The following is a 25,978-nucleotide window of genomic DNA, read 5'->3' as shown; positions in this document are numbered from 1 at the left end:
AGAAAAGAAAAAAAGAAATCCAGGGAGGATAGGCAGTCGGGGGATATGTGTTTTTAAACAAAGATTGGGTACATTGTTAACGTGCGCTTCAGCTTAAGCAGAGTTATAAATGAGATGTAGAAACTACTGAGTAAAGTTCTCTGGCTTGTCTCATGTGGCCCAGGGTGGGTTCAGAGCTTTGCGTGAACCAAAAGCCCCAATTCCATGCTCATCGCTAAAGCGCACTCATTTTATACCAGCGCAACGGTTCACGAGCCAAATCCTTACAGGTGCCTGGAAACAGGACGCGGATCGCTGCGGGCTCAGCAGGGGCGAGCCCGTGTTACACCCAGGGCCTGAAGCTCTTTGCAGCACAGAAAATACAGGGGTGTCAGAGCCTGGGGTGTGCAGTCCCAGCAGGACTCGGCCTCTCAGACACCGGCCCGGGAGCTGTTCTTGACAATCTCTAGTTGACAGCAGGGACGCCCATCGGGAGGCAGCCCCCCCGGAGCGCCCGCTCTGCCGAGGAGGGATGCTCCAGGTCCAGGGTCTTTCTTTCAGCCCTTTTCGCTTTCTTTCAGTGCTTGTATTTGCCAGTAAGCAAAAACGCGTACCAAGGAGGCTGCAAAAGGCAATACACAGGAGACGGGTTTCACTTCAGAAAGGTTGATGCAACACCACACATCGTAGGAGTCTCTTAATCCACCACTTAATCCAGTACCAGGAGCACAACCTTTTACAACACCCTGTCAGGAAATTGAGCTGCCTGATAAGGTTAGAGCCTGCTGGCTAAATAAACCAAACACCTTGTTTCGTTAGGTACCTCGCCTGCCTCCAGCAACAGCATCAACCCCACCTTGGAACTCCCCTGCCTGCCGAGAACTGCAGCGCTGCAGGGCGTTAACCCCACAGGGAGCAGAGGAGCAAAATGTGTCAGCTTCCTAGATGCGAGGATGAAGGCGATGGACTGGAAACCACGCCAGCACCCATCCCTTCCAAAGCAGCGCCCGACGCTCCCGAGTTAGAAAGGAAATGCTCCCTAATGATGTGGCGTGGGAACTCTGCCCCCCAGCCTGACCCCATTGTTTCCATGCGAGAGCCCTGGCGCGGCTCCGCAGCGCACGTACCATCAATCCTCAGCACTGCAGGGAGATTTTCGGATGGACAGGCGCCCAGGCTCGGAGTGACCTTGCTTCAGGGAATTAAGCCAGAGAAATGAGTGTGAATTCAAGTACTTTCCATCCACAGCAGCTCTGCAGAGCTCTCGGGGAGCTAGAGGTTCAGCCTTATTTAATTATGGGAAAGCAAGAGATAAGGGAAAGACTTGCTCATTGGTAGCGGACATTCACAGAAACCAGGCATCCAGTCTGCTGATGTCTGTTTTGATTCTTAACCTGTGCTGCTTTTCACAGTTCCTGTACCTAAAATAAAAGGCAACTCGAAAAAAAAAAATCCTCTTGAAGGTGCGGAGAGAGCCTGCGGTGCTCTCCTGGATGCCTGCGCCCTCGCGGGAGGCAGGGCTGGGATTACAGCTCTCGCCCTGCTTGTCTCCCCCTTCCACAGAGCCAGGGTATGGGAAGCAGAGCGAGCACTTTCTGGTCCGGCTCGCGTGCCCAGGAGGACGCCAACCACCCTCCTCTGCTCCCAGGTCTGCTCCACAATTACAATTCTCTTGTTTCTTTTCAAATCCAACATGTTTTATAACTGCTAGAATGATTTTTATTCTTAAAAAAAAAATGACAACACTTTTCCCGTTCACAACATGGGAGCAACAACACGGGCATGGAGTTGTGTGTGTTTGTTGCGGTAAACAGAAGTTATTAAAGAAGATTAAGAATGTAATTACACCTCAGTGGCATTACGAAAGGGATATTAGGAATCATTTAACAGACAAGAGGTTCAGTCAAAATGGGTTATTTAATAGGACTCAAAATATACAGACAACTGAGCAGAACAAAGGGCGCCCATCAGCTTCACCTTCCAGAGATGCACACAGAGTCTGGGCCAGGATCATTAGATGTTCAGTAGGGGCCTCATACCACGTGTTTTGACAGATCAGCTAAGAGCACAGCTTTCCCACAGGCCGGCAGAGCTGCAGAGACTCGGTGCTTCTGTAGGGACATTTTTCCCAGGCTCTCCTGCAGGTGACAACTCCAATTACGCAGCCGCGTCCCGTCCAGAGCTGTGTTTGTGAGCAGACAGCGAGGGTGCTGCAGTCTGGGACATGTCCTGGTTCATCAGGGCAGACGCCAACTCCAGCATTCACTGCCCAGATGCCTCTCGTGCCCATTAAGGTTCCTGGCATGGATGGGGGAAGCTACGGCAGCAGCGCAGTGCGGGAACGTCCAGTTCTGCTCCAAAGCCGTACGGTCAGTTCATGGAAGCTTCGGATGGGCGGGACGGCGATTTCTCCAAGATTCACCGCCTGCTGCTTGACCTTGGCGTAACTTGAGAGCTCTCAGTGCTTCGGCCGCGGAACCCCGAAGCTGTAACTTCCTCGAGGAAGCTGCCAAACAAAGTTAACGTTAGCAGAGACAAGGGCCAACTTTTCACACATGTAGATAGAAAAATAACCACACGGCCTGGTGTCAAGCCTTTGAACAAAACCGACAAGTGCTCTACGACCTCAGAGCTACGTAAGCATCTGTTTTCTCCCCTGGTGTCACCAGGATGGGGGGACAGAGTCACTGCTTCATATGTGGTGACAGTGGCAAAGGGGAGAAGACCTGCCCACAACAGCATGGGATCCAACAAAAAACCCCACCCAGAACAGAGATCCCGGTCCCAGCGGTGATGCTCCTTCCCCTCATCAGGCTCCTGTTAAACCCAGCAGCTCCCTCCCCAAGGGGACAGCAGCAAGGAAGTGACAGGGACTGAGGGTCCCTGAAGGAGCCCGTGACAGAGAGACACTCATCTCCTCCCACGTAAAAGCAGCCTCCCGAGAGCTGGCATCGGGGCTAACCGTTTCCCTCTGCAGCCGAGGGACAGCGGCAGGGTGGACGGATCACCCTTGGACTGGCCTCCTCCAGCTGCCTGCAAGGGGAAATGTCCTCAGCATGGGACAGCTGAAGTTAGGACCCACTAATCCAAGAGGAAATAAGTGAATGGCAGCCTTGGAGAACGCTCCCATTTTCCAGTACAGATCCTCCCACCAGCCAGGATGAATTCAATGAGGGAGAACAAAGTGCAAAGCTATGGGACTGCAACAACCCGCCCTGGGGACCAAAATCCGGAGCACCAAGATCTGGGGCTCCCAGCATGGATCACCAGGTCAACATCTTCACTTAATGTGGCCATTCATCCTTAAACGCTCCATCCTGTCCGGGAGGTCTCCTGTCTTGCCCCATGCCGTGAACGGTAAGGCATCCAAAACAAGGGCAGCCGCTCCTCGCGGGCTCAGCTCAGCATCTGGCCCGCGCTGGCAGCCCCGCTCGCCTTTCCGTAACAAAGCCAGGAAGGCCAGCGTTCAGGCTTGTTTTTCTGCTCACTCTCAGTCTTCCTGTGTGGATGATAAGGCAGGAAGAGGCAGGGTGGAAACCTCCTGCTGAGGCATCCTTGACATTTCACAGCCAGGCCTTTCTGGAAAGCGGCCCCTTGAGCAGCCTGGGTCACTGCTTGTGCCTCACTCCCCAGCTCCTCAGCCTCGTCCTAGGGCTCACATCCACAGCAAGACCCTCCCTCCGCTTTCCAGCCTCTTCAGACCACACTCAAATCTCACTAATGAGCCACATGGAAACCTCTGGGCACTAACTATTCATTCAGACGCATCCCAAGAAAGTTTTAACTCAGTAAAATGCTTATGTACACGCTCAGCTTCATCCCAGCCTCTCCTCTGTATGATTTTCCAAGGAAACTCAAGGGAGTTCGGGGGCTAGACCCCAAGGAACGTGTCAGTTTGAGGCTTATGTACAAGTCTGCCCTATAAAGTCAAGTGAACGGCTCGACCGCATGCCAGAGCAGTGGTTCCATGCAAAAACCAAAAGACAGCACATTCAGAGACACGTTTGAATAGGTGAACTGCTTCTTAAGGTAAAAATCGTCAGGTGGAGATCAGCTGCCGGGGGCTGGCGTTGGCCAAGCGCAGAGGGAGAAAAGGTCAAAGCAGGCAGCGAGCGTGCAGCAGCTAAGGAAAATGTCTGGGAGTCGGGAGGGCTGGGCTCTGTGTCTCGCTCTGGTTCAGATCCTGAGATCCTGAAATCGGCATTTGCAAGACCGTTCACTCCTAACCCAAATCTGTTTCCATTTAAGCCCCATTACGTCTTTAGGAGCGGAGTTAGGCTGAGCATTTGATCGTTTGGAAAGTCCCCTTCTGGAATGCTTGCGGTGCGTCTTAAAAGCCTTGTATGGACGTGGCTGGAGTCACGATCGTTGTGGAGGCAACTCTGCTTGTCAGCAAAGCATTTCTGCTGCCTGCGGGACTGGGGTCGCATGGTGCTGTGTTAGGTGCCAAGGGAGACGATTTCTACCTTGATGAGTCTGCAAAATGAATTTTGCCCGTTCCGTCACCAGGCAGCATTCAAAGGCCAGTTTTATCCCTGACACATGCCACGGCCTTTCGGTCGCCAGCCTTACTCCTGTCGCGAGCGCCGATTCATTTCGTGTCTGGGCGGATGGGTACGCGCAGCAAGCTGAGAGTAGGTACGCACGGCGTGGTATTTGCTGGAGCTGCACCAAGGTCAGCCGCATCGCGCCTGCGCTCCGGCAGCCTCAGCCCTGCCTCACAAAGCACAGCTTAATCCAGCAAAGCACGCCAGAGCAAGGAAGGCTAAACCTTGGAAACACAGTTGTTTAAATAGGTCTAAAAGTGGGTTAAGGTTTGAGACTAATTCAAGCCTTTCAAGAGGAAGAAAAAAACCTTTGAAAGAATAATGCTTTAAAGCTCCTTGCGTTGTTTTTGTTTGACTATAGGCTTTTGTATGCCTTCCTACAGCAGTCCTGCCTGCGAAAGCCGAACGGGAGCTCGGCCTACAGAGGTGAGCGCTACGCTAGGACCGAAGCTTGGAGCTAGCCCCAGTTTCGCCAGCGAGCGACAGCTCACTCCTGCCTTTCCCTGCTGCTCCCCGCCTCCCGTCTTTCGTGTGACTGGCCTTGTCTGGAGCACGCACCAGCCAGACCCTCTCCTGTGCGCTGATCCAGCTCCTGAGCAGCCACTGTCATAGAACACCAGAGCAGGACGCCTGCGAGCGAACCTTCGCATGCCATCCATACGAGAAGTCTCTGAAGCCAAAGGAGCTGTGACGACGGCCCACAAAATGCAGCGCTGGCCCGCCGGCATTGCTTCATCGCAGGCACTCACACCTGCCGGTCTGTGCAGTTCGGGAGGCAGCTGAATACTTCGCAAAACCACAGCAACGCTCCCACGTAAGATCTAATGAGGATACGTTACCAGGAAGATGGTTACTCTGGCAATGCGAGAAAGCGCTACCAGTTTCTAGGTTGACTCATTCCTTCAATATGCTGATCAAGTTATCTGAACATTAATGCTTTAAAAAAAAAAAAAAAAGATAAAGAAATAAAAATCAGGATATACCACGAATCCTACAAAAATGTGATTCCCCTAGAACAGGTCTAAAATAGGTCTACCTGCCAAGGTTGTGAATCATGAGGGTTTAAAAAAAAAAAAGAAAGAAAGAAAATCTCATGCAAATGCCTGCACCAATTTCCAGATCTCGACACCGCACCATTTAGAAATATGCATTCTGGGAGGGCAGCAGCCTGATTTATAAGCGGTGTACAGGAACATCGCTTGCACTATGGTCATTCAGCTCTGTGATTACAGCTAGAGAGCTGTCCCTCCTCCAGTTTTATTTTTAGGCATTAGAGTCAGGCAGACTGAGTCCTTAACAGAGAATGACTTGCTTTTCTTTTTAAAGGGGACTCCTGTTTACTTGTCATCTGGAGAGAAAGTTTGTGTGTGTGGAGAGGGAGATGCAGTGAGACGCTGTCACTTTGTACTTCAGGGAGGACTTAAAAGCGGGCAGCACGACCACCTCGGAGCATCTCCTGCAGAGAGGTCTCCCCGTCTGGACTGCAGCGAAGCAGGAGCCAAACTCCCACCCGCGGCAGCGAGGTGAGCTGGAGCCCAGGGAAACTGCGCCGTGCTGCGGCTGTTGTTATTTCCCAGGATGCCGAGGATCCTGCGAGAAACAGAGCGAGCATCTAGCGCGGTGGTCATGGCTACCCCAGCTCTGGCTGGGAAAGCCTCTGATCGGAGTGCGAATATCAAACCACACGGAGAATCTGAGCTGACCTCTCCGCTCTACTCCAAACCCTCCCTCCCTCCGCCGCAAGGAGGAACCGCGGCTGGTCCAACCGCTCCTCCCAGAGGCACAGGTACCCAGCGACCAGGCTCCGCTGGCTAAGCAGGCCGCAGCCGCGCTGGGCACAACCAGGCTATTACTGTAACTGGGTAAGTGGGTCAGGCTAGATATCCCCCTGGATTAGTCACAGCAGGTTTGTGCTTAACCTGTGCTCTGGATGAGTCAGCCCCATGCGCCAGATGTTCCTCCTCATCTTGGTCTTCCATTTTCAGCCGATTATTGATCATTTTTTAACCCTTTCTCCTCCCAATCCAGCAGAATTTTCTTGAAATCCATTTGCCCGTACCAGAAAAGAAGGGAGCTGGTTGCCCGTGGGACTGGTGGTAAAACTGTTTGCCAACAGCAAGGAATCAGCTCCCTCATGTTGAATTTTCTTTAGGAAGCAGGGGAAGCCAGAGCCATCTCTTTCCAGCTTTCAGCCCAAAGAAGGGGAGCAGCCAGGAGGTGCTGCCAGCCACATCAGGCTCTCACATGTCTTCAATTCAAAGTCCAGGAATTGTGTTCTTGGCTTTTCTCGCCCTGCCCTAATGCCACAGCAAAGCCACTGACTTTAAGAGCTCTTTGCATTCTGCATTTTGGTGTGAGCAACTGAAAACTCACAGATTTAACTCCAGCACAGTTTTGCCCGCGTCCATCTGGTTCCTGCAGGTAATTACAGATGTTGCTATGGTCAGTGTTAAGGAATGGCACCAAATCAAGAAAGAACTCTCACTTTCACCATAATTTAAATACATATTACATATGTATTTTTTAAAGAACCTGTGATTAATAATCTCCAGCCTTCCATTACAGCTCGTTATGTTGCAGGAAAAAACCAGATACGAGCTCTACACTCAGGTCTTTGTCAACTGGGTCGACCCGTGGCCAGATGCAATGCCGTAGCTGCAGACCTAGTCCCCAGCGCGAGTCCGCTGTAGGAGAACGGCGTTAAGTGGGCAGATGTGGCATTTCAGTTCTCATACGCCAGGCACGGCTCCGCAGCGAGCTGTTGCCTGGGCTCCTCATGCAGGAAAACACATCCAGGAAGGCTTTTTTACCTTTTTGACAATCAAGTCATAATAGAAGTATTTTTAGTAGGGCTGCCAAAATTTCAAAAGTAACAGAGGCAGCCAATCTAGTTTGATTAGAAAAACACTGAAAATTCCTTGACAGCAACAGATTTTTTTCCACCCTGCTGGCGTTTCTCAAAGGATCTCAAAGCCTTACCAAACGCATATCTGTATACCCTCCGAGACTTAACAGCGCGAGGGTTGCCTGTTAACGGGAACGGAGGAAAAAAAGGAATTAAGTAAACTGAGATGGGACAGATTTAAGGCCTCATCTGCAGCAAAACTGAGCGTGCATAATCAAAGAGATTTTCTGATCTTTGGATTTCTGCATTTCTCTGGCTTTCATCACTTGACTTTTCAGCGCCCCCGCTGCTTTAATGCGTTTTTCTCTCACAGCTCTTGGTTGCAGCCAGGACCAGAGGACCCAAGCCGCATTCCCAGCCCTATCACTGACCGACCTGCCCGTGGGTAATGTCAGCAAAGAGGCCAAGGAATAGGTGCACGACACGGATTTATCTGTTAGAGGTAGAGGAGGGAAGACAAGAAACAAAATTTTTCTCATACCTTGTAAAACCACTGGGATTTTTTCAAATGGGGGAATAAACTCCAGCAGTACAGCCTGTTAGCTTCTGTAGCATGATTTATTGATAAGGAATCCCTTAGCCTACCTGCCTCATTTCAGGATATGAGCATTTTTATTAGATGCCCGCCCGTATTTTCCGTCTGTATGGATATAAATCCAGAAGGATCAAGAGGGACAGATTCTCCTTGACATGACTGTGTAGCATAAGGAAACTTTAAACAAGTACCTCCTAGGCCCACTTTGAGACCCTCTTTGCCAACACAGAACGTTGTATTTCTCATCCCTACACCGAGTATTTTTCACCCCCCCACACTTTACAGCATCTACTTACAGTATATTCACGGACAATGCAGATGGTCTCTTAAACAGATAAGCTTCCCGCAAATATCCAGCTCGAACAACATAACCAGCTCCAAAGCCTTCTTTGTCTCCCGCTTTGTAAAAAAGCAGAATGGATATCCCTTAAGCCACCCCCCACCCTGTAAGCACAGATGTTGATCACCATTTAAGTTGGACTGGTAAGAACAATGAAAGCACAGGATTAGTGTGCTTACATGGGCTGCTCAGCGCATTAATATAAAAATCTCCTTGTTTATTGTGATATATCAACCTTAATCCAGCAGAAATAAGCAACAGTTCATTAAAGGAAGGCCAGTGGCTTACGGGAGGAGTTAGGACGCAATAAAATCTAGGTTTTCTCACATTAGACACCTCGGTGTAGTTGCTGAAATATCTGTGAGCCTCATGCACTTTTCTAGAATTGGGGTTAACACTCAGTGCGCAGGAGATGTCGTCGTTCCTCGGGTGTCCTGAGCGAGCGAGCTCCACTGCGCAGGCCGCTCCCCCTCTCAGTGCAGCGCTAAGCAGGCCAGTCTTCCCTTGCTAAGGGCTCTAGCTTACTGACTCAAATTTCTGATTTTTTGTTATTATTAATGTGGCCTCTCATCATTTAGGAAATCTTATTCAAGCCACCAGGGAAAAGCAAATAACTTGGGGCAGGGCTATTTTTAGAATGGGACCCTCGGCAGTCCTCACCCCGCGGTTCCCAGGCAGGACCTTGTAGTAGTCAGCCCTTAAAAAGCAACAGCCTTTTTTTTTTCTTTTTCTTTTTTTTTTTTTCACTTCATTCTTTGAAATGCAAATTTTGATACAGTATCCTCGTTTTTCTGTAAATAATTCAGAGACTGCGCCAAAACGTAGTCACGGTAGAAACGCTAACTAGCTAATGTTACTCATTACAGCACAAATCTAAGACGCGGAGCCCAGCGATGTAGCTGCAAATGTTGAACTTCATAAAGCAGAAGTGAGAGACAGTCCCCGCTCAGAGACCTCCTGGTGCATATAGGCAAAGGAGAAAGTTGCCCAGCATCACCAACAGGTCAACAGCAGAGCTGGGACATCAGCCTAAAGCTCAAACCATCTTCTCGCACCCGTCCTGCTCGCCACACTACTGCTTTCCTTCTCCTACTCAAGAGGCTGCTGGTGAGTTTTCTCTGTTCCCCCCCCAGCGACAGTTTTTGCTGAATCTGCTACACCGATACGCTTTTGGGGCAGGTCTCAACCTCCAATATGGTGTGAAAAACTGTGCCATCCCAGAGATCTCCTTATCGCTCACTCTGTTTTTTGTGTTCAGCGTGGCGCGATGACAGTACCATCCAGGTTCTCAGCACAGATGCTGGTAAAAGTTTGATGCAGGCGTGTTGGTAGATGTCAAAATCAGCCTCAAAACGCGCTGGTAGACTAAGAGGTTACAGGGGATGCCAGGCTGAATATGAACCAGCCTTTTCTGCATCCTTGCACGATGACAGTGTACTTTATTTCTTCCTTTTTATCAGTCAAAGAGTGGCTAGTAAGTCCGCTGATCTCTTTTTTCTTACTATTTCTAGGCTTGGCTAAAACAGGATTTAGTTCAAAGGCTACTTTGTAAAGCAGAAGCTTGAGGAAGCTGGGTAATTTGGGCAGGAATTGATTGATATGTGGGCTAATACAGACTTGCCTTCGTAACCCAGTTCATAAAAGCAATTTGCTTCTGGGCTAACATCAGCTCAGGAGCTTTCCAATCATCCGACATGAAGCTAAAGCAAGGGCCAAATTTCAGAGCGAGCACTGTGAATTTGGAGGGTTTGGGCATTTTTTCTGAGCAAGCGATGATAGGAGCCCCTGGATTTCCTTGCGAGAGAATTGTTACTGCTTCTGTGCAGGCAGCTTTGGAGCCTGAAGATCCCTTACAGGCATGAAAGGGAAGGGCAAAAGTGCAAGGATTTTATAAATATCACACTGGACTCTGATGCAGCACCAGTGCACGTATATGGCCTGAAAACCAAGCCGTTTTTTAGCCTGCTCGCTACACTTGAGTCCACCTGTCAGTAACTGAGCTCAGTGAAGTGCCCGACAGCTGTATTTCTGACATACAACGCCTGTGGTGTTAATAGCATGCGTTCTCTGGACTCCAAGAGGCTGTTGAGGCACCCAAAGCTGTTGGTCAGCTCTGAAAATTTCATCCCAAATGCTGAGAAGCACAACTTTTCCTTCCTGTTGCAGGACTCCATTTTGTTTGCATTTCTACGTGGTAACGGTGAAGCTCTCCTTCCGCCCCGGCTCAGAGCAGCGTGCTCCCTTTAGGCTCAGAGCAGCTGCTGGACAACACCAGGGACTCTCTCGGGACTTAGATTTCACCATGCTTCCTGCCACAACACATGGGAGAGACGTGGGTCACCTGTCGCATTCCTGCCGTTACCCTCCTTCCGATAACCAGTCGGCTCCCGGCCCCGGCAGCGTCACTACGAACGGGGACAGAACAGTGTGGTGGAAGGGAGCAAGGCATGGACTGGAAGAATCCATGCTCCTTTGCTGGGCTAGCAACAAGTTGTGCTGATAGGAAACAATCCCCAGTATGGGCTAAATTTTCACCTGTGCTCGTAATTGATGAATAATCGGGGTTCAGGAAACATTATTTGTATTTATAAACCAGACATTTCGTAGGAAATAAACCAGGCATTCCGTAGAGACTGGAATTTTTGGCCAGCTACAGCAAAGAGGTTGCAGGTTTCTGTACAAGCCGTCTGACTCTGTCAATCCCGACTGAGACCCTCAGGAATGGCGCACTCAGCTGAGCGCAGGGGACGTGAAGGACCATCAGCATTGCCGGCACGAGCCCCCCCAGCTCCGGCGCTCAGCTGCCGGAACACCCAGAGACAGCGACCTAGGAAATCAGTGACGCTCAGCGTGGCCAGCGCTCCCTGGCACCGCTCCGTCCCTGGAGGGATGAAGCCCTTACAAACGCCTGGCCCCCCAGGAAAGGCAACTCGGAGCGTACGGCAAACCGATAAGGAAAGCTCCGTTCTCCAGGGAGAAATGCAAAAGACACAGCCAATGCTCTGCCGGCTTGTGGGCGGCAGAGAGCCTGCGAGCAGTGTAATCATAGAACTCAATTCTAATCACAGGTACATTAACTTCACTGCTGTTGAATGCAGTTGCTCCAGATTTCAACAGGAGCAATGAGACCGCAGTCAGTTTTGAATTCCTGTGTGCTGCACTGGCTTCTCATTCTTATTAGAGCGTGCGGTGAATTATAAGCAGGAAAAACTATACACATCTACGTCCCTGCCCTTGAATTCAGTAAAATGCACATTAAACCTTCAGCTTGGTAATACATCCCTCAGCCATAATGAGCAGAGCTGGGCTCGGACCATTTACACACATTTCTGAGTTTTACTGCGCGATGAAGATCCCTCAGGCGTCACAAATTCACGCTCACGTCAGCAGTTTTACATACACAGGATCCACAGTAAAAAATACGGTTATTACCTTTTCGTGTTGTGGATTGTGGTCCCCCCTAGGACGATGCGGACCCCCGGGTTGGTGCGGTTAAGGTTATAGACAGTCAGCGCCTCTTCATAAGTTGCCCCTCCAATGATGAACACGATAATATCTTGGGGCCTGCAATAAAGACACAAATGTTGAGATGGGATCAGACAAAACACAAGGATAAATCCTGCACCTCTCATGGGTGCTGGGGCAACGATGTTGTTCATTCCTCTGCCCAGACCATGTCTCATTTCTGTGATGCGCTGGGCTCAAGTCTGACAACAATGTGTAGCCCATTAAATCGCTTTTAAAACATTGTCTCTCCTAAACATTTACACAACGTGCTAACAGTCCTTAAAAGCCTCCTCAGCAACACCCACACGCTGCATCCCTGTGGAGCTCCACCATGACACACACGCCAATGTTTAATGCATGATCGAGACACGGCTGCGGCTGTTAAATTAAGATCAATTCAGGAGTCAAACGAGGACACCAGCGGTGCTTCAGACCTCTCGGGCTTGGTTTGAAGGGCACGGATCAGCTCCAGTTTTGCTGGCTGGTTACAGAACTGCTGGGATTTGTGCCTAAGTTTACCTCTGAGCTTACATTCCCTAGCCAGCCTGGAAATACGGGATGTTCCAGGGAAGTAGCGTGAGGGGAAAAGGGGGAAACGAGGGAAGAGCCTTCATCCAACAAAACAGAAAACCAGCCATATGCCCTGCACATTCTGCTTTAAAGGAAGGCTGCACCTTCCCTGCACCACCCAATCACTCAAGTTTTCCACTCCCTGGGATAGCAGACTGCGCTTGCAACCCATAAATCAGCTCCGCTACCATCTACAAGGTGAGAGAACGATTTCTGCAGAATCTACAGCAAAAAGGTGCGGATCACATCCCGTCAGTCATCCGCCTGAGTCCGAGCAGTCAAGCCTCGACACAATTAACTTTCTGTTGCAGTCTCAAAACTCATCTCTGCTTTCCACGCAGGCACTTCTGCTAGAGCGCAGCTGCTTGCTGCAGCGGTGGAAGCGGCAGGCGTTCATCTGCTCTGTCTGTGCAAGCTCTGGATCAGTGACAAAGCAAATGGAGCATGAGACAGGGATGACCCCGGCATGCACCTAGCATAGCACCCCGGCTGCGTCTCTGGTTACTCCCTGCTGAGAAGCCAACCTGCAAAGCCCTCGACACCTGTTACTGCCCGGAGGAGCAACACGCGCCCCGGAAGGACGAACGTCGGGGACGTCTTTCTTGGCATCACTGAACGGGCAGTACCACCCAGAGCAAAACTGCTTCTGCCGTCAGAACGGGACACTGGCTCAGGACAAGCGTGTTAGCCGCCAGATCCACACAACTGCCTCCCCGCGCCTGGAGGGGATGCGGAAAGGGAAGAAAAATTAATGGAAATGATTAGCACACACCCCTCCCCAAGGTGATCTTTGGTACCAATAACCTTCCGAATCGTAAGTCTTTTCAGAAAGTTTGGGTTAGGTCTGCATAGGATGGTTTGGACAGACAAACGGAGCTTTCGGAGATGCTGTAGAAGCTGCTGGTAGTCTCCCTTTGCAGAGTGGAAAGAGAACGCTGCAGCCTGGATGCCTGGAACGCGGGGACCCCATCACTTCAGGCACACCCTCTGGTGACACACAGCGTTGCTAATTCAACAACAAAAAAGTTGTTGCATTCCGTACGGTTCTTCTGCAGGTACTATACAATTTGTTATCCTTGAGAACTCCAATAATTCTAATAACGGCCAAACTTCCAGCTGCAGTTTACTGCACAGCTTCCTTGGAAAGAACAAGGCTCAAAGCGGAATCCTTTGTAGAGAAGTCCGCAATAGCGGAACGTGCCGTTAGATGCCTTACGCCTGCGCTCTCTGGACGGAGCGACGAGTTTTACCCTGCAGATGATTCACCCCTTCCAGCCAGGAGCGGTGGCGTAGGCAGTGCTGCCCTCGGGACCTCAGCAACGCAGTCTGTGCTGTCCTCACTTCCCTCCCAGAGCCCCAGGATTCGGTGTGCTCACCTCTCCCTGCAGAGCCACAGTGTCCCCTGCACGGGAACAGCCTGTGAAAACTGCGCTGCAGCCTTAAGATAAGCAGGTTATATATAGCAACCGTGCGTTCGGGCTGTGCAGGTTCAGACATCTCACCGAGGCAGGCGGAGGTTTTTGCACCCTAGTGACAATACAAGTCACCGAGCCAGCCCAGGGGACAGCAGAGTGCTGTACCTTGTCATCCTAGCTACGATCAGGCATACGGCTTTGGAAACCGAAAGCAAATGTGCCCAAGTCTTTTGGGGAGGGAAATCAAAGGAAAGGGAATGCACAGCAATGAAGGAATCTGATAAGCTGCTGTTAGTTGTCAGAAAAAGCATACCGAAATCTCTACAAGCCCACTTCTGCTGTGATGCATGTAAAAGGTGCCAAGTAGGCCATGCCACAGTTCGCCTCTCGGGGAGAATGCCTTTTAGGCTGAGAAAGCCGCACCTTCCCGAAGTCCAGTCAGTCAGTTAGGACCGTTAGGGTTAAGGTGCCGTTACTAACTGGATCACTGGAGCAACAAAGAAACAAACCAGGCAATTTCTTACCAAGAAGTCTTGTGCAGACCGAAATCCACAGGATCCGTCTCCTGATACCATCATTTATGCATTTTGGGTTGGAACTATCAAAGACCTATGGAATTTAGATGCCGAAGTCACGTGGCTAGCTCCCGTATACTCCTCTGGAATATCTTAACGTGTACCAGCCTTTACGTTTGCCATCACCTTCCACTGGCACCATGACACCGGCCCTGCCAACGCACATCACTGATGCCCTTAACAGTCCCTGAAGTCAGGCCTATGCAGTGCTCGGTCACAGCTTTCTCCTAGGAGGGCGTTAGAGGAATTAGTCTAACGAGATGCTGGATCCCCACAAATGAGGGTGAGACCGTCAGCCTAGTCACTTCATCAGCTCAAGGCAGGATTGAAGATTACATCCACCGGAAGGGAAACCGTGTGTTTCTTGCTCATGCAAAGCCCAGATGCAGAGGAGAGGAGATCTGCTAGTTTCTCAACCCTGGGCTCAAGAACAGAAAAATACCTTATGAGGGCATCTACAGCTGTCTTAAAACAGGTTTGAAAAAGATAAAGTGCATTTTGAATCACATCAGGCTAAGGAGGAGCTAAGCACACACAGGAGAAGTTAGCAGCAAGTCGTGACGCCCTGCCTGCCTGGCCTCTTCCCTCCCACTCCTCCAGGAGCTGTGAAATGAAGGCAGTCTCGCGCACAGCCTGTCAGGTATGGCCGCGGTTTATGCGACGCTGCTGAGGATTACACATATGATCAGACTGGTAAGGCAAACGGGTCTGCGCTAAGAAAACTACGAATGGAAGTTGGGAGTTTTTTAATATACTGTGTTTTCCTTGCTGCTGCGTTTAGAAGACCCTCTCATGGCACAGAATTCCCCTGTGCTGGGTGCTGTACAAAACAAGGGTAAGAAAATGGCTCCTTTGCCCTTTAAGTCATTTCTGCACTTTTTACGAAGCACTATCCAACTCGGGAGACTAAACAGCCCAGCGATGCCATCACAGACCGCAAGAAAATTTCTCTGCCGTCCTCGATCAGTAAGTAAGTCTGGGTTACATCTTGGGCACGGCTCCGTCACTGCCTATTAGCAGTTTTTGTTGTGGTGGAGAATCTTTGTACGAAGAGAGGAATAGATCGACTGATATCCAGAAAAACCTATACTAAAAAGATGTCAAACATACAGAAATCCAGGAAGAAGGATAATCCAAACAGGCCCAGCATGGGAGAGCCAATAGCTACGCTGGGCTGCAAACTAAAGTGGTAATGCCCGAGATGCTGGGTCGCAGGTAAGAAACCTTCCTGCCTGGACGTTATATCCTGGTCTGCCTCTACTTCCCGAGCAGTTGTGATTGCTAGGTACCAGGAGTACGGCACAGAACATGCTTATTTTTGCTTTTATATTGCTGCTGCCTTTCTGGCAGGATTAAGCCTGGCATGGGGGAGTGGAGGCAGAACTACGGCCTCTCTCCCACTTCAGGTGCCTCGCTGAAAGCAGCTGGCGTTTACCCTGCAGACTTCTCGCAGCCCAGAAGTGAGCTAAGGCACGCAGAGGCAGACTGCTGCGGAAGGAACAAAGGGATCTTGGTGTTCTCATGAAGCGCCCAGCGAATTGCTGCTTATATCAAGGGCAAATAATAAGCAATTTCGGAATAGGAAGAAACCCCAAGAGTGTTATAGGATTAGTGGGAAAGCAATCTACAGCAACGCTCGCTCCAGCTGTTGAGCTCCTCAGACCCAATTTGTGGATGTGGCTATGTATCTCCTCGGGTTAACTACCAATTTAACAGCTAAATGCTCAAACATTCAGACAGGAGGAAGAAGCAACTTCCTTGAACAAACAAGGACACGGTCAGAGTTTTGCCTTAAAAAAACCCCACAAAACGCAAACCATACTAAACACAAGAGGATATATATGATTTAGCAACAGCGCTGCTTTCCCTAATCTTTAGGGCAGTATGTGTGAGCTCAGATGCAAAAGCATACAGCCAAATGGTTCCACATCACATGCTGCACGCTGATGCTTCCAAAAAAGGAGATTTTATATTCGCTGCCTAAGGAGACACCTCACCCATCCCTTCAGATGCGTGTCAGCTATAGACATTTCCAAATGGTTCCAAATTCCTCCTCTCCTCAGTCAACGGGGACTTTCCCTTCAACAAAATCAGAGGGAGAAAGCTCAGGTCCAGCCTGTAAGCTGTAGGACGCTCTGAACTAGATGATACTGGCGAGTTCTCACATTCCACGTTTAAGTCTGAACTTTGATGGGCTTTCAGACAAGGTAACTTTCCAAGATTTTTGAGTAAGCGGGTACGTAACTGTGGTAATTTGAGAGAGACACGGAATGAGCCGAGTCCCGTCTGGATCCCCAGGGAGCAGCACGCCTCTTCCTACTGCTGTTTCAGAGGCTGTTGCCTGGGTCATGCGAAATGTTGAGGACCCACGTTTGGTTTTAAGAAGTGCAGCAGTGACCGAGCTGTCTCCTGGTCTGATTACAACCTTGGTTTTGTAAGAAGTGGACTCTAGCACCGTCAGGCCCCGTTGGTCTGCTCGGGACAAATGCCCTGTCAGAGAAAATCCCAGCTGAAAGCATAAACAAAGCAAAAGCTCCACCCAACGGGGAGGCTTCGGCAGAGCCTGGCGAGCAGAGCACGCCGACGGGTCGCAGACCTCGGGAGGCATTTCTGGGGCTCCCCCAGGCTGCTGCGACGGAGAGTGGCTGTAGGAACTTCTCTAGCGAGTCCTTTCCAGCAGCAAGGTGGAAGGGACTGCAGGCTGATGGCATACGGGAAAAGGATGATATGTAACCCAGTGGGAAACAGAGGAGAAGCAAAAGAAAGCAGAATTGCTTATTGCTCTCTGCTAGGAACCCTGCTCAGTGCTTTGCAAAGATTCCCTTTCCTTCACTGCTGCCAATTTCCACAGCTGAATTTGGACCAGGAGCTTTTCCTCCCTTACAACAGTGTAATGTTTAATACAGAAAGAAATAGTTAAAAAGAATCCTTTCAAATTCTTTGCTGTTCAAGCAACTGCGTCCCTTTGATCAAAAAATACAAAGCTTTTTGCCCTGACCTTCTGCTGAACTCCTGCCAATCACTGTAACACCATCCTCTGAAAGCAGAAAGCAAGAAGACAGTGCAGCCCAGTTTGCCTTGGGCTGTGATTTATTATACTAAGTTTTGTGAAATTATGAAATTTAAATTCCTCGCTCAATTGGTTTGGCACTAAGGCAAAACCATCAAGGGGGCCTTTTTCTTCCAAACCTGCTAACTAAAACCTGTTTACGGATGAGCCCCTGTTTTCATGATACTGAACATTCATACTTTAGAGAGAACACCGTGCTGTGGCCCCCGTTTTATGCAGCAAGTAAAGCCCAGACACAAAAGTATTTAGGTGCTTACTTTTTGTCAGTTACGAACCCTCATTCCTACAGCTCCTGTGTCTTAAACTCAACAAGATCTACCATTCCCATCAGGAATCAACCCTAACAACCATGTGCCCTTACGCTTTTGATTGTTTTGCAGACATCTGACCCAGCAGCAGCACTGGTGGACCCGGCCACTGTCCCGAGGACAGTCCCAGACCAAAGGAAGACCGTGAGACATTGAAGGGACAGAAGAGTTTGGAAGCTCTGCCTTTGTATTTTGAGATTTACTTCAACAAAACTACAGGATTCACGTCTTTAGCTAAGAGACAAGGCTGTAGCCGCTGCGGAGAAGGGAGGGAGGCACAAACTCCATTTCCCTTCATCCAACTTCTGTTTTGCTTCAGTTCGAGGTAGGAATTAAATCTTTCTCATGCTGCCCCAAATAAATTCTTTGCATGTTCTTTGTAGCAGCATTCTCAGGGGCAGGTTGCTGTACCCTGTTCCGGAAACATTTAAAGAGGCATCTAAGTTAAACACAGCTCAGGGAAATGTAAGTGGGAACTGAAAAAGAGAAGATAAAGGTGAGAAGAGCATTTGTTTCTAGTGAGCTCAGAACAAACCCAGGTCAGGGATGCCTGGGTGCAGTTACTGCTGTTCTGCAGGTCTCATTTCAGATCCACCACAAACCGCATCCCTCAACCTCTTTTCGTTGGGCTGAAATCCACCTCAGTCGAGAGCTGGTTTCAAGGACAGAGGATAGCGTTTCTGTTGCTAGGGGCCTCGGTATTTCACGCCTATGAAAACCACCCATCCACCCTATCCACAATTCACCATTTTATTTTAAAGGGAAAATCTGGAGTAAGGCAGATATTTTTTTTGGCCTACCAGGGACACACACAAACGAATTGTTTCTTGTATGACTATAATTCTTTCTTATTCATAAATAAAATGATTAATGTCCCCTGCTGTCAGCCTGGCATGGAATTTGGATGCCTCCCTGCTAGAAAATACATTTTTGCTTTCATCAGATGGATCGAAATGCCCCGAGGCAGGGCTAAGGAGGAAGAGCAGTGTGTGTGCATCTCAAAGAGCGCCAGACATGAATGCTCGCTCTTTGACATGCTTCTGCCCCTCCCGCCCGCTTGACACTGCCGAACCTCGGTCCCCAAGTCTACTTCTCTCCTGCTCCCAATGAGACTGTGGTTTTAACCAAACCGCCCTGCAACAGCTGCCTCATTTGTTGAGAATTATTACCTTGAGTTTATTTTCCGCCTCACTGAAAATGTGGCAGTTGCTGATAAAAAGCAATAATATGCAGCGTGTGAAGGCAATGACGATTGTTCTAATGCTGCAAGTGAAACATCTTCCACAGAACCCCGGGGCATTTAACAGACACGGGAGAAGATTCAGAGAATCGTTGTGATGACCTCATCACAGATCACCCAGAGGAAGCAAAGCAACAGCAGGCTCTTCTCCCCAAAGGAGACTACCACTAGAAGGAATAAGAAATACCCGCCCAGCACACTCCAGAAGCTTAACTTAATTTATGGAAAGGAGACCGCGGTACCGAAGAAAGGAGTGATTTGTACAGAATGCCGTCAGAGGAGAACTTGTCGTCTTCTCTCTGATGATTCAGGGCCCTCATCCTGAGGCCCATATTTACCTTTAATGACTTCATTGACAACAGATTAGCTGAGCTCCAGCAAAGTCAGCTAGAACCAGACAGCCAGAGTTCTTTTCAATTACAGTTATTAGCCATATTCAGCAAGATCCCATTCTCATCAGGAATAGTAACTGGCTCAGAAGGGAGAGCTTGCAGTTGGACTATTTTTGGTACTCTACAAATAAACGCCAGATGGCGTGGAGTGAAGTTAGGGGGCATGTTGAAATCCATCATGTGAACATCCTGGCAGCTTGGTGCAATGGCTTTATCCTTTACCTGAGCCCTCACAAGCCGAATGTCACATCTTGGCCAGCAAGAAAAGACAACTGTATTTCAGTCTTAATAGCCCTACAAGGCCCCACATACCTGTCACGGAGCGTGTTGGGACCCAGGTAGGGGTACTGGCTGTCCTTGAGTTTTCCTTTGATGAGCTGATCGAGGGTTTCCTGAAGGAGAGGCTGGTGTTGCGTATACACATTCTCAACTCCCTGCAGTGCAAGAGAAGCTCTTGTTATGAATTAATACAGCAAGGCAGCAAGCTAAGAGAGAAGATCAGCAAAGGCCCATAAAAGGAACATCATCATCTGACGGATACATCAAGCGTTAACTACTCCAGATTTAGGGAGGCTTTTCAGCAGCTAACTCCCATGGTCTTCAATGAGAACTATGCCCTAGAAGCCCAGTGCACTTACTATTAAATCTCTGAAATCCCTGACACGTGGCATTGCACTGCATGCGAGTCCTGCTCCATGACTGTAATTTTGACTAAAACTGTCATTATTTCATCTGCGGCAGATCCATACCTTCAGTCCTTTGAGGAACTGTTTGGTGATGGCTACAGCATCCTTGGGACCGAACAGGTCGCTGCCCCGCACCCGTTTCCCGCCGTACTCCACAACGGCAGACACTAGCTGTACAGAGAGAGGCAAAACCAGAATCCTGTTAACCTGGGAAAGCAGCCTCCAGGCAGTTTTGGTCTGGTTAGGCTCAATGGAGGTACTGGAGTGATGACCAAGGAGTCAGGGAGATGGATCCCAAGCAGATAACGCAGCACAGAGGCAAGGGGGAAGAGAAGAAGTACTCCCCATATCCACCAAGCAAGCCAGGCTGCCGTGACGCTGCCTGCAGAAGGAGAGAGGCTTTCATTTCCATAGTCTGCTGCAGCGAGAGCAGATCTTCCATACAGTGTGACATCATCCTGCTTCTCCACCTCCTCGCCAGCTGCTCGCTACATTTGCCAAGCGCTGCCACCCTCTGCCACCCTCTCCCTCCAGCCAAGCTCCTTTTACAGTCTCCAGGAATCCTCTGCTGCAACTATGGCCTATTCAGCGGGAGCTGGGGGAAAAGGGGTGGGGAGGAAGAGGGGAAGGAGAAAGCAAGCATGTTCCAGGCCCCGTTTGCATGCCACACACCCGTCCTAGCAGACTCCTACCATGCCTGCCACCTCTGCTTTATTCAATCCTTCATAATATCACTGATTTTGGCAATGGAAATTAAGTGATCAGTTATGCCTTTTAAAGTAACACCTGCAGGCCCCAGCCAAGCTCAGGGTTCTTTTCGCAAGGTGTGGCGCAAGTCAACAAAAAAGCATTCTGCTAAACTAGAGCGGGCAAGCCTTACGCCAATTAACGATGACTTTCCACCTCCGTGCCCTCCTGTCCCACTCGTTCATCCAGCTGACGGAGAAATGCTGCGATTACCTTTCGGTATTTCTCTGACACACCGCGGTTCCTGAGATCTGTCATCAGCCCTGGCAGGCTATTGCTGCTGTGCCGCTCGTAGTGCAGGGCGTAAAGCATCACCAGCCGGGCAGTGTCGAACTCCGTCACCTTGGGGTTCTGCAGGAGGCGCCGCACGTTCTGCAGCAAGACAGAGAGCGGTATTAGTGGAGAGGCCTTCAAAGGACATTAGATCAGACTAATATCAAGCCCACTGCCTAGCAACAAAATTGCATGCAGGAGGAATGCAAGAGAATTAAATTGTGTCATAAGCAACAGAGCCCAGCTTCTTATGTGCTCTGCGGTGAGATTTATTAGAGTACAATGGAGTGCAAGTTGCTTTTGGGTCTTTTCAGGAAGCTGGGAATTCATAACCCAATTCTGTTGTCCATTCTTAACTCTCCATAACGTGCTGTGGGGTGAGCTCAGGTTCCCGTACGCCTCCCCTGAAGGGGGGTCAGCAGGCACTTAGGGAAACCTTTAACCTCTGCCCTTCCCTTTCCGACTTGAGTAGGGCCAGAAGCGGCCCACGGGTTCCATCGTAATATTGGCTGTCAAGAAAAACGAGCTAGGACAATTACGCAGATTCTGTTTTCTTTTGGAAGGCGCGGGGCAGAAGCATCGCAGTCCCAGATAACCTTTGGGTGCGAGAAGCGGTGGAGCAAGTATCAAGCATTTGGAAGCAAAGGAATTAAAGCATGAAAAGGAACCAAAAGATTACAGCACTGGAGGTAAATACAGAAATCTACACTTATTACTTGTAATATGCAGATCATTACTTTTCCTGCTGAATAGAACACGATGCCATAAATATAAAGGGCGCATGCCCCAAGGAGGCTGCCTGTTAAAGTGCAGACCCTTCCCAGAAAAGTTCCAGGACGCCCGGTGCATGCCGCGTACCCGCCGGCGCATGCCGCGTACCCTCCGGGGACTGCAGGCAGGGTGTAATTGCTTGTGTAAGTTGACAATTGGCCATCTAAGTGCTGCTCCTTCTCATTACAACGAAAAGCACTTATTTCCTCCCTGCAACCTCTCGGTCCTCGGTGGAGTCACAGAGCTGAGATAATGGAGTTAACAGAACAAACACCAGAGCCAAGCTGGGAGCTTAGGTGAGCAGGGGGAGTAATGAGCTTCTTAACTCCGAGCTTTGAGATGGCCCTCAAAGAACAGGCATCAACTACCAGATGTGTTTGCAGACGTCTGGTTAGGGCTGGACAGATGCTTGAGGACACAGCAAAGTCTGAAATTCTCCCTGTGCTGAACATTAAAGCAAACCAATCGGCCTGTATTAGCTCAAACGCACGGGAGCGGAGGAGCTGCCAGCTTTACGGTTGCAGAAATGGCAGTTCCGAGAGAGGGAGGGAACCAGTTAGGATTTTTCCACTCTGTAAGTGTACGTGACCTTCAAACACTCCAAAAATCCCAGCGTATCTTTGCAAGGTTCTCCCACCCTCCCAATACAGGTAGGCAACGTGGAAACATTCAGTGAACAGCTGTGAAACAAGGCTGTGAAACTGTTGGTACTTCCCACGCTGATTCAGCTGTATTTGCTGGAATTTGTTTGACCGATGCTGACTAGTTACAAAAATACAAGATAAAATCCTGGCTTTGCGGAGGATCGACAGGAGTTTTACCATTAACCTTCCTAAGGTCAGGAATTCACCTGTGAGGGTAGGGACAGAGTCCCACGGAGATGTTTGCTTGCAGGATTTTTGATCCTGTGCAGGCAGCGCAGTGGCAATGCCTATATAAGCGGGAAGCGTGTAGAACAGAAAAGCTATTGTCCATCTAAGGAGATGGGATTCAAAACCTCCCATTCATCTCTCAAGGCTCATGTACTATGTCAGGATTAACAAGAGACCGGGGAAGAATAACCAAAATGTACTGTACTCAGAGGCCCGAGGCCACCAGAGGAATTAACAATTGCTGAAGTTACACCAGTGGGGGAACAATTCTGCCTTTATTTTGCGCGCTGCCTTATTCTTCATTGTTTCTGTGGCCTTGGCCCTTCACTGCCATTAGGAGGCTGCAACAGGGAACAGCCTGGGGCAGTGCGGCTTGAGAGATACTGATCCCTCCTGTAGAAAGATACCAGTTCCATAGTTTTGCATTTATTTCCTCGCTGCTACATGTTTTCCAGTCCGTCTCAGTTGTTAGAAATACAATAGAGCCCTTCAGGCAGGTGGCTGTAAGCAAACTGCAGGCAGCTCTTCTGCTTTAAAAACTGCAGCAACACCTGGTTAGCGCAGACGAAGAGCTGAAGTAGCACCGAGGTGAACCCCAGTACCCACCCTGCGGTGACAGCGTGGCACTGGGTGGGGGCTGGCCTGCCCACGTCTCGGTCCGGTTTCCAGCACGGCAGTGCTGGTGATGCAACTGCATCATCACCAGAAGTTCACATCATCCCTTTCTTCAACAGATCTGAGATAACTTCATCAAAGACAGAAAAGTAGACCAAAATGGTCTCCAATGCCAAGCACCAAGTTTCAACACTAACGCTCTGTGCTGTGTTAGTATCAGAAACAACAGCTCCCAGCACAGACACGATGGGCTGGCGGATTAGAACTCAAATATTTGACTTTTAAACTGCAAAAGCTTGATCTAGAAACAATGATACAGCAAGAGAACCTCAGAGGCTGTTTTCAGCAAATGCATTTTATGGCTACATTCCCATACTTAGTCATCGAAATTCTACCAAATTTAAGCTATCGAATCATATCTATAAGCTCGCCAATCTATATAGCTGGGATGACTTCAACAGGCCTGTACCGATCAGGGTCTGGTAGCAGATTACAGTACTTGAAGAGTCTAAGATTATCGCCTAGCCACCCACTTGGAGCACAGGATAACAGAGGCAAAGAGGACGTGTATTTCAAATCTGTTGAAGATGCTTGTCTTCACTTTCTAGCCAAACTGCTTCTCCAGTAGTGTGTAAAGGAGTCCGTTACATGGTGTAACTTCTACCTTGGCCATAAAAAATAAAGGAATTGGTTTTTAATAGCGAGTTGCTGGTTGAACTCTGCTATAATGCAGTCACACTCAACAATACTGCTATTTTCCCTGAACAGTCAGCAGCCACCATTCATCACTGGTGACATACTGTCAGATACTGGGTCAGGGCACGGAATCCAACAAGCCAGCAGGGGGTCAAAACTTCAGTCTATACTCAGCTACAACAGGAGGCTCTGTTAGGCTTTTTCAGTCCTCTTTGCCCAAGAAATCTTTTATCTAAGAGGCTTTCCACTGTTTTTTATTTAAAAAAAAAAAAAAGGTAGAAGCCAGCACCTCAACAAACAGTCTGGTTCAGACGATTTCATGGATTCCATTTCTTCTCCTCCCCAACAAACACAACGAGCTTCTGCACGGGGTTCCAAGCTTTTTTTTTTCCACTGGTGCCTGCACGGGCAGCTTGCCAGAAGCCAACTGACTGCATATAATGAAGGAATGTTGTGTGGTGAAATGTAAAGACAAATTTGCAAAGATGCTTCTCAAGCCAGTTATTAGCTATGATTCATCCCCATCTGAACTGAATGGGGAGGAGAGGAGTAATTCTAACATCTCATGTCCCAACCCTGCAGGGTATCTGCAGGCAGAACTCCCACTGACTTTCAGTATCAAACTTCCATCAACGGGGGAGTTACAGGATCAAACCAGCTAGATTCAGACAAAGGATCAAGGCCAGGTTTTGAGCCCAAGGTACCTGGAGAGCACTGGAATGGTCATTCTGGCAGGCCAGTTCCTGCTCCACTTCAGACACCTCCAGCAGGTTCCGCTCACCGACCAGCCGAGAGAGCTCTCCCACTACCGTCACGTGCTTCGACACCGTGCCCGACATCTTCTTGAACTGCGGGTAATTCTCCACAAATGCCTGCAATGGGGAAACCAAAGCAACCGGTTCTTCAAAAGAAAAGCGAGAGATGGCGGATGCATGCAGCCCAGTGACAAATTGCATAAACCAGCTTGCATCGATATAAGGAAGACCAGTGCGAGTATATGGATGATCGGGCACCTCAATCCCAGGAGCCCACAGGATTTCTCCAATGGCAAGGAGATTTCTGGAAGGGATGTACTTTTTATTTACTCTTAAAACAAAAGGATACAGAAGGTATCTCCAAAGACTTTGCCGGGATTCTTTAAATCTTGAGCAGTGGCTGAATTAATAGCCCGTGCTCTGAGCTGTTGCCGAGCGACCCAACTCAGATATAAAGTCCACACGGCCACATCAGGGTAAGCTTAGTTCTTAAACCAGAGCTTCCTGATTCAATTGTAGGGCTTCGGGATTCCAGCAAGCTCTCAGCTGCAGCTTAGAGTGCAGTCAGAGCAAGCAAGCTTGTAGACCACACTGCAGCGGTGCAGAACGGCCTGTCCAAGTGCTTGGCCTTCAGTGAAGAACCACCGTAAGGAACACAGCGCAAAAAGGAGGTTCCCGCTCCACAAACCTAGCTCGCCACAGAGATCTGAACCGTTGGTACTGGTAGCGTGGACTGTCAGAGCACAGGCAGCAGTGATCCGCACTGTCCTGCAATGGAGGGGATTTAAAAAGTCCAGTCAGTTACGCGTAGGTTGTCTGTACCTTCATGTCTGCTATGGATTCCAGCTTCTGCTGCTCCTTAGGCTTCCTCCTCTGGAAATCTTCCATGAGATTCTTGATGTTACTGCCAATCTCCGCAAAGTTCAGGTACATGTTCTGCACGGAACAAGACAGGGATCTGAGAGAGAGCCATTCTCTGTGCCTGAAAGAGTGACCTGCCCTTGCACATCGTCTCCCTGAGACCAAGCTTGAGCGCGCAGCTCTGCCATTGGTCCGAGTTGGAAATAAAACCATAAAATGGACACGTTATTTCATGTCAGATGCTGTTGCACGACACACTGATTTTCACCGCTTATACAGTACATCATCACCCCGATGCTCGGAGTCACTGGAAAATTCC

The 25,978-nt window shown here is 49.4% G+C and overlaps 1 protein-coding gene and 2 long non-coding RNA genes across 6 annotated transcripts in view; 2 read left to right on the top strand and 1 right to left on the bottom strand.

The window, feature by feature from the left end:
- The window catches only part of LOC148053823 (uncharacterized), a 33,695-nt gene extending 28,619 nt beyond the window's left edge, over window positions 1-5,076 (top strand). The window contains exon 4 of the long non-coding RNA XR_015707837.1: window positions 4,910-5,076. This is a non-coding gene — a long non-coding RNA (uncharacterized LOC148053823). The remainder of the gene's footprint in view (window positions 1-4,909) is intronic.
- VPS45 (vacuolar protein sorting 45 homolog) overlaps window positions 1,878-25,978 on the bottom strand; it is a 29,038-nt gene continuing 4,937 nt past the window's right edge. Inside the window, exons 9-18 of one of the 4 annotated variants that reach the window (XR_015707834.1) lie at window positions 25,621-25,734; window positions 24,748-24,915; window positions 21,030-21,188; window positions 20,133-20,240; window positions 19,696-19,817; window positions 11,739-11,870; window positions 8,263-10,711; window positions 6,446-6,941; window positions 5,085-6,116; window positions 1,878-2,485 (exon numbers count right to left, since the gene is read on the bottom strand). Coding sequence is in view for 1 of the 4 variants with exons in the window: in XM_009471383.2 (XP_009469658.1) it covers window positions 2,398-2,485; window positions 11,739-11,870; window positions 19,696-19,817; window positions 20,133-20,240; window positions 21,030-21,188; window positions 24,748-24,915; window positions 25,621-25,734 (891 nt within the window). In the remaining 3 variants the exon portion in view is untranslated. Of the gene's footprint in view, window positions 2,486-5,084; window positions 6,942-8,262; window positions 10,712-11,738; window positions 11,871-19,695; window positions 19,818-20,132; window positions 20,241-21,029; window positions 21,189-24,747; window positions 24,916-25,620; window positions 25,735-25,978 lie in introns of all 4 variants that reach the window. The other 3 variants (XR_015707833.1, XR_015707835.1, XM_009471383.2) reach the window with 3 other exon arrangements.
- Window positions 15,464-23,983, top strand: LOC148053822 (uncharacterized). The gene is made up of 3 exons (XR_015707838.1): window positions 15,464-15,588; window positions 17,824-18,076; window positions 21,653-23,983. It is a non-coding gene; the product is annotated as an uncharacterized LOC148053822 (long non-coding RNA).

The sequence above is a fragment of the Nipponia nippon genome, unplaced genomic scaffold (assembly GCF_047370975.1).
Source record: "Nipponia nippon isolate SJK-2023a ecotype South Korea unplaced genomic scaffold, ASM4737097v1 scaffold_36, whole genome shotgun sequence".
NCBI lineage: Eukaryota > Metazoa > Chordata > Aves > Pelecaniformes > Threskiornithidae > Nipponia > Nipponia nippon.
This window is presented reverse-complemented; position numbering and strand designations above follow the sequence as displayed.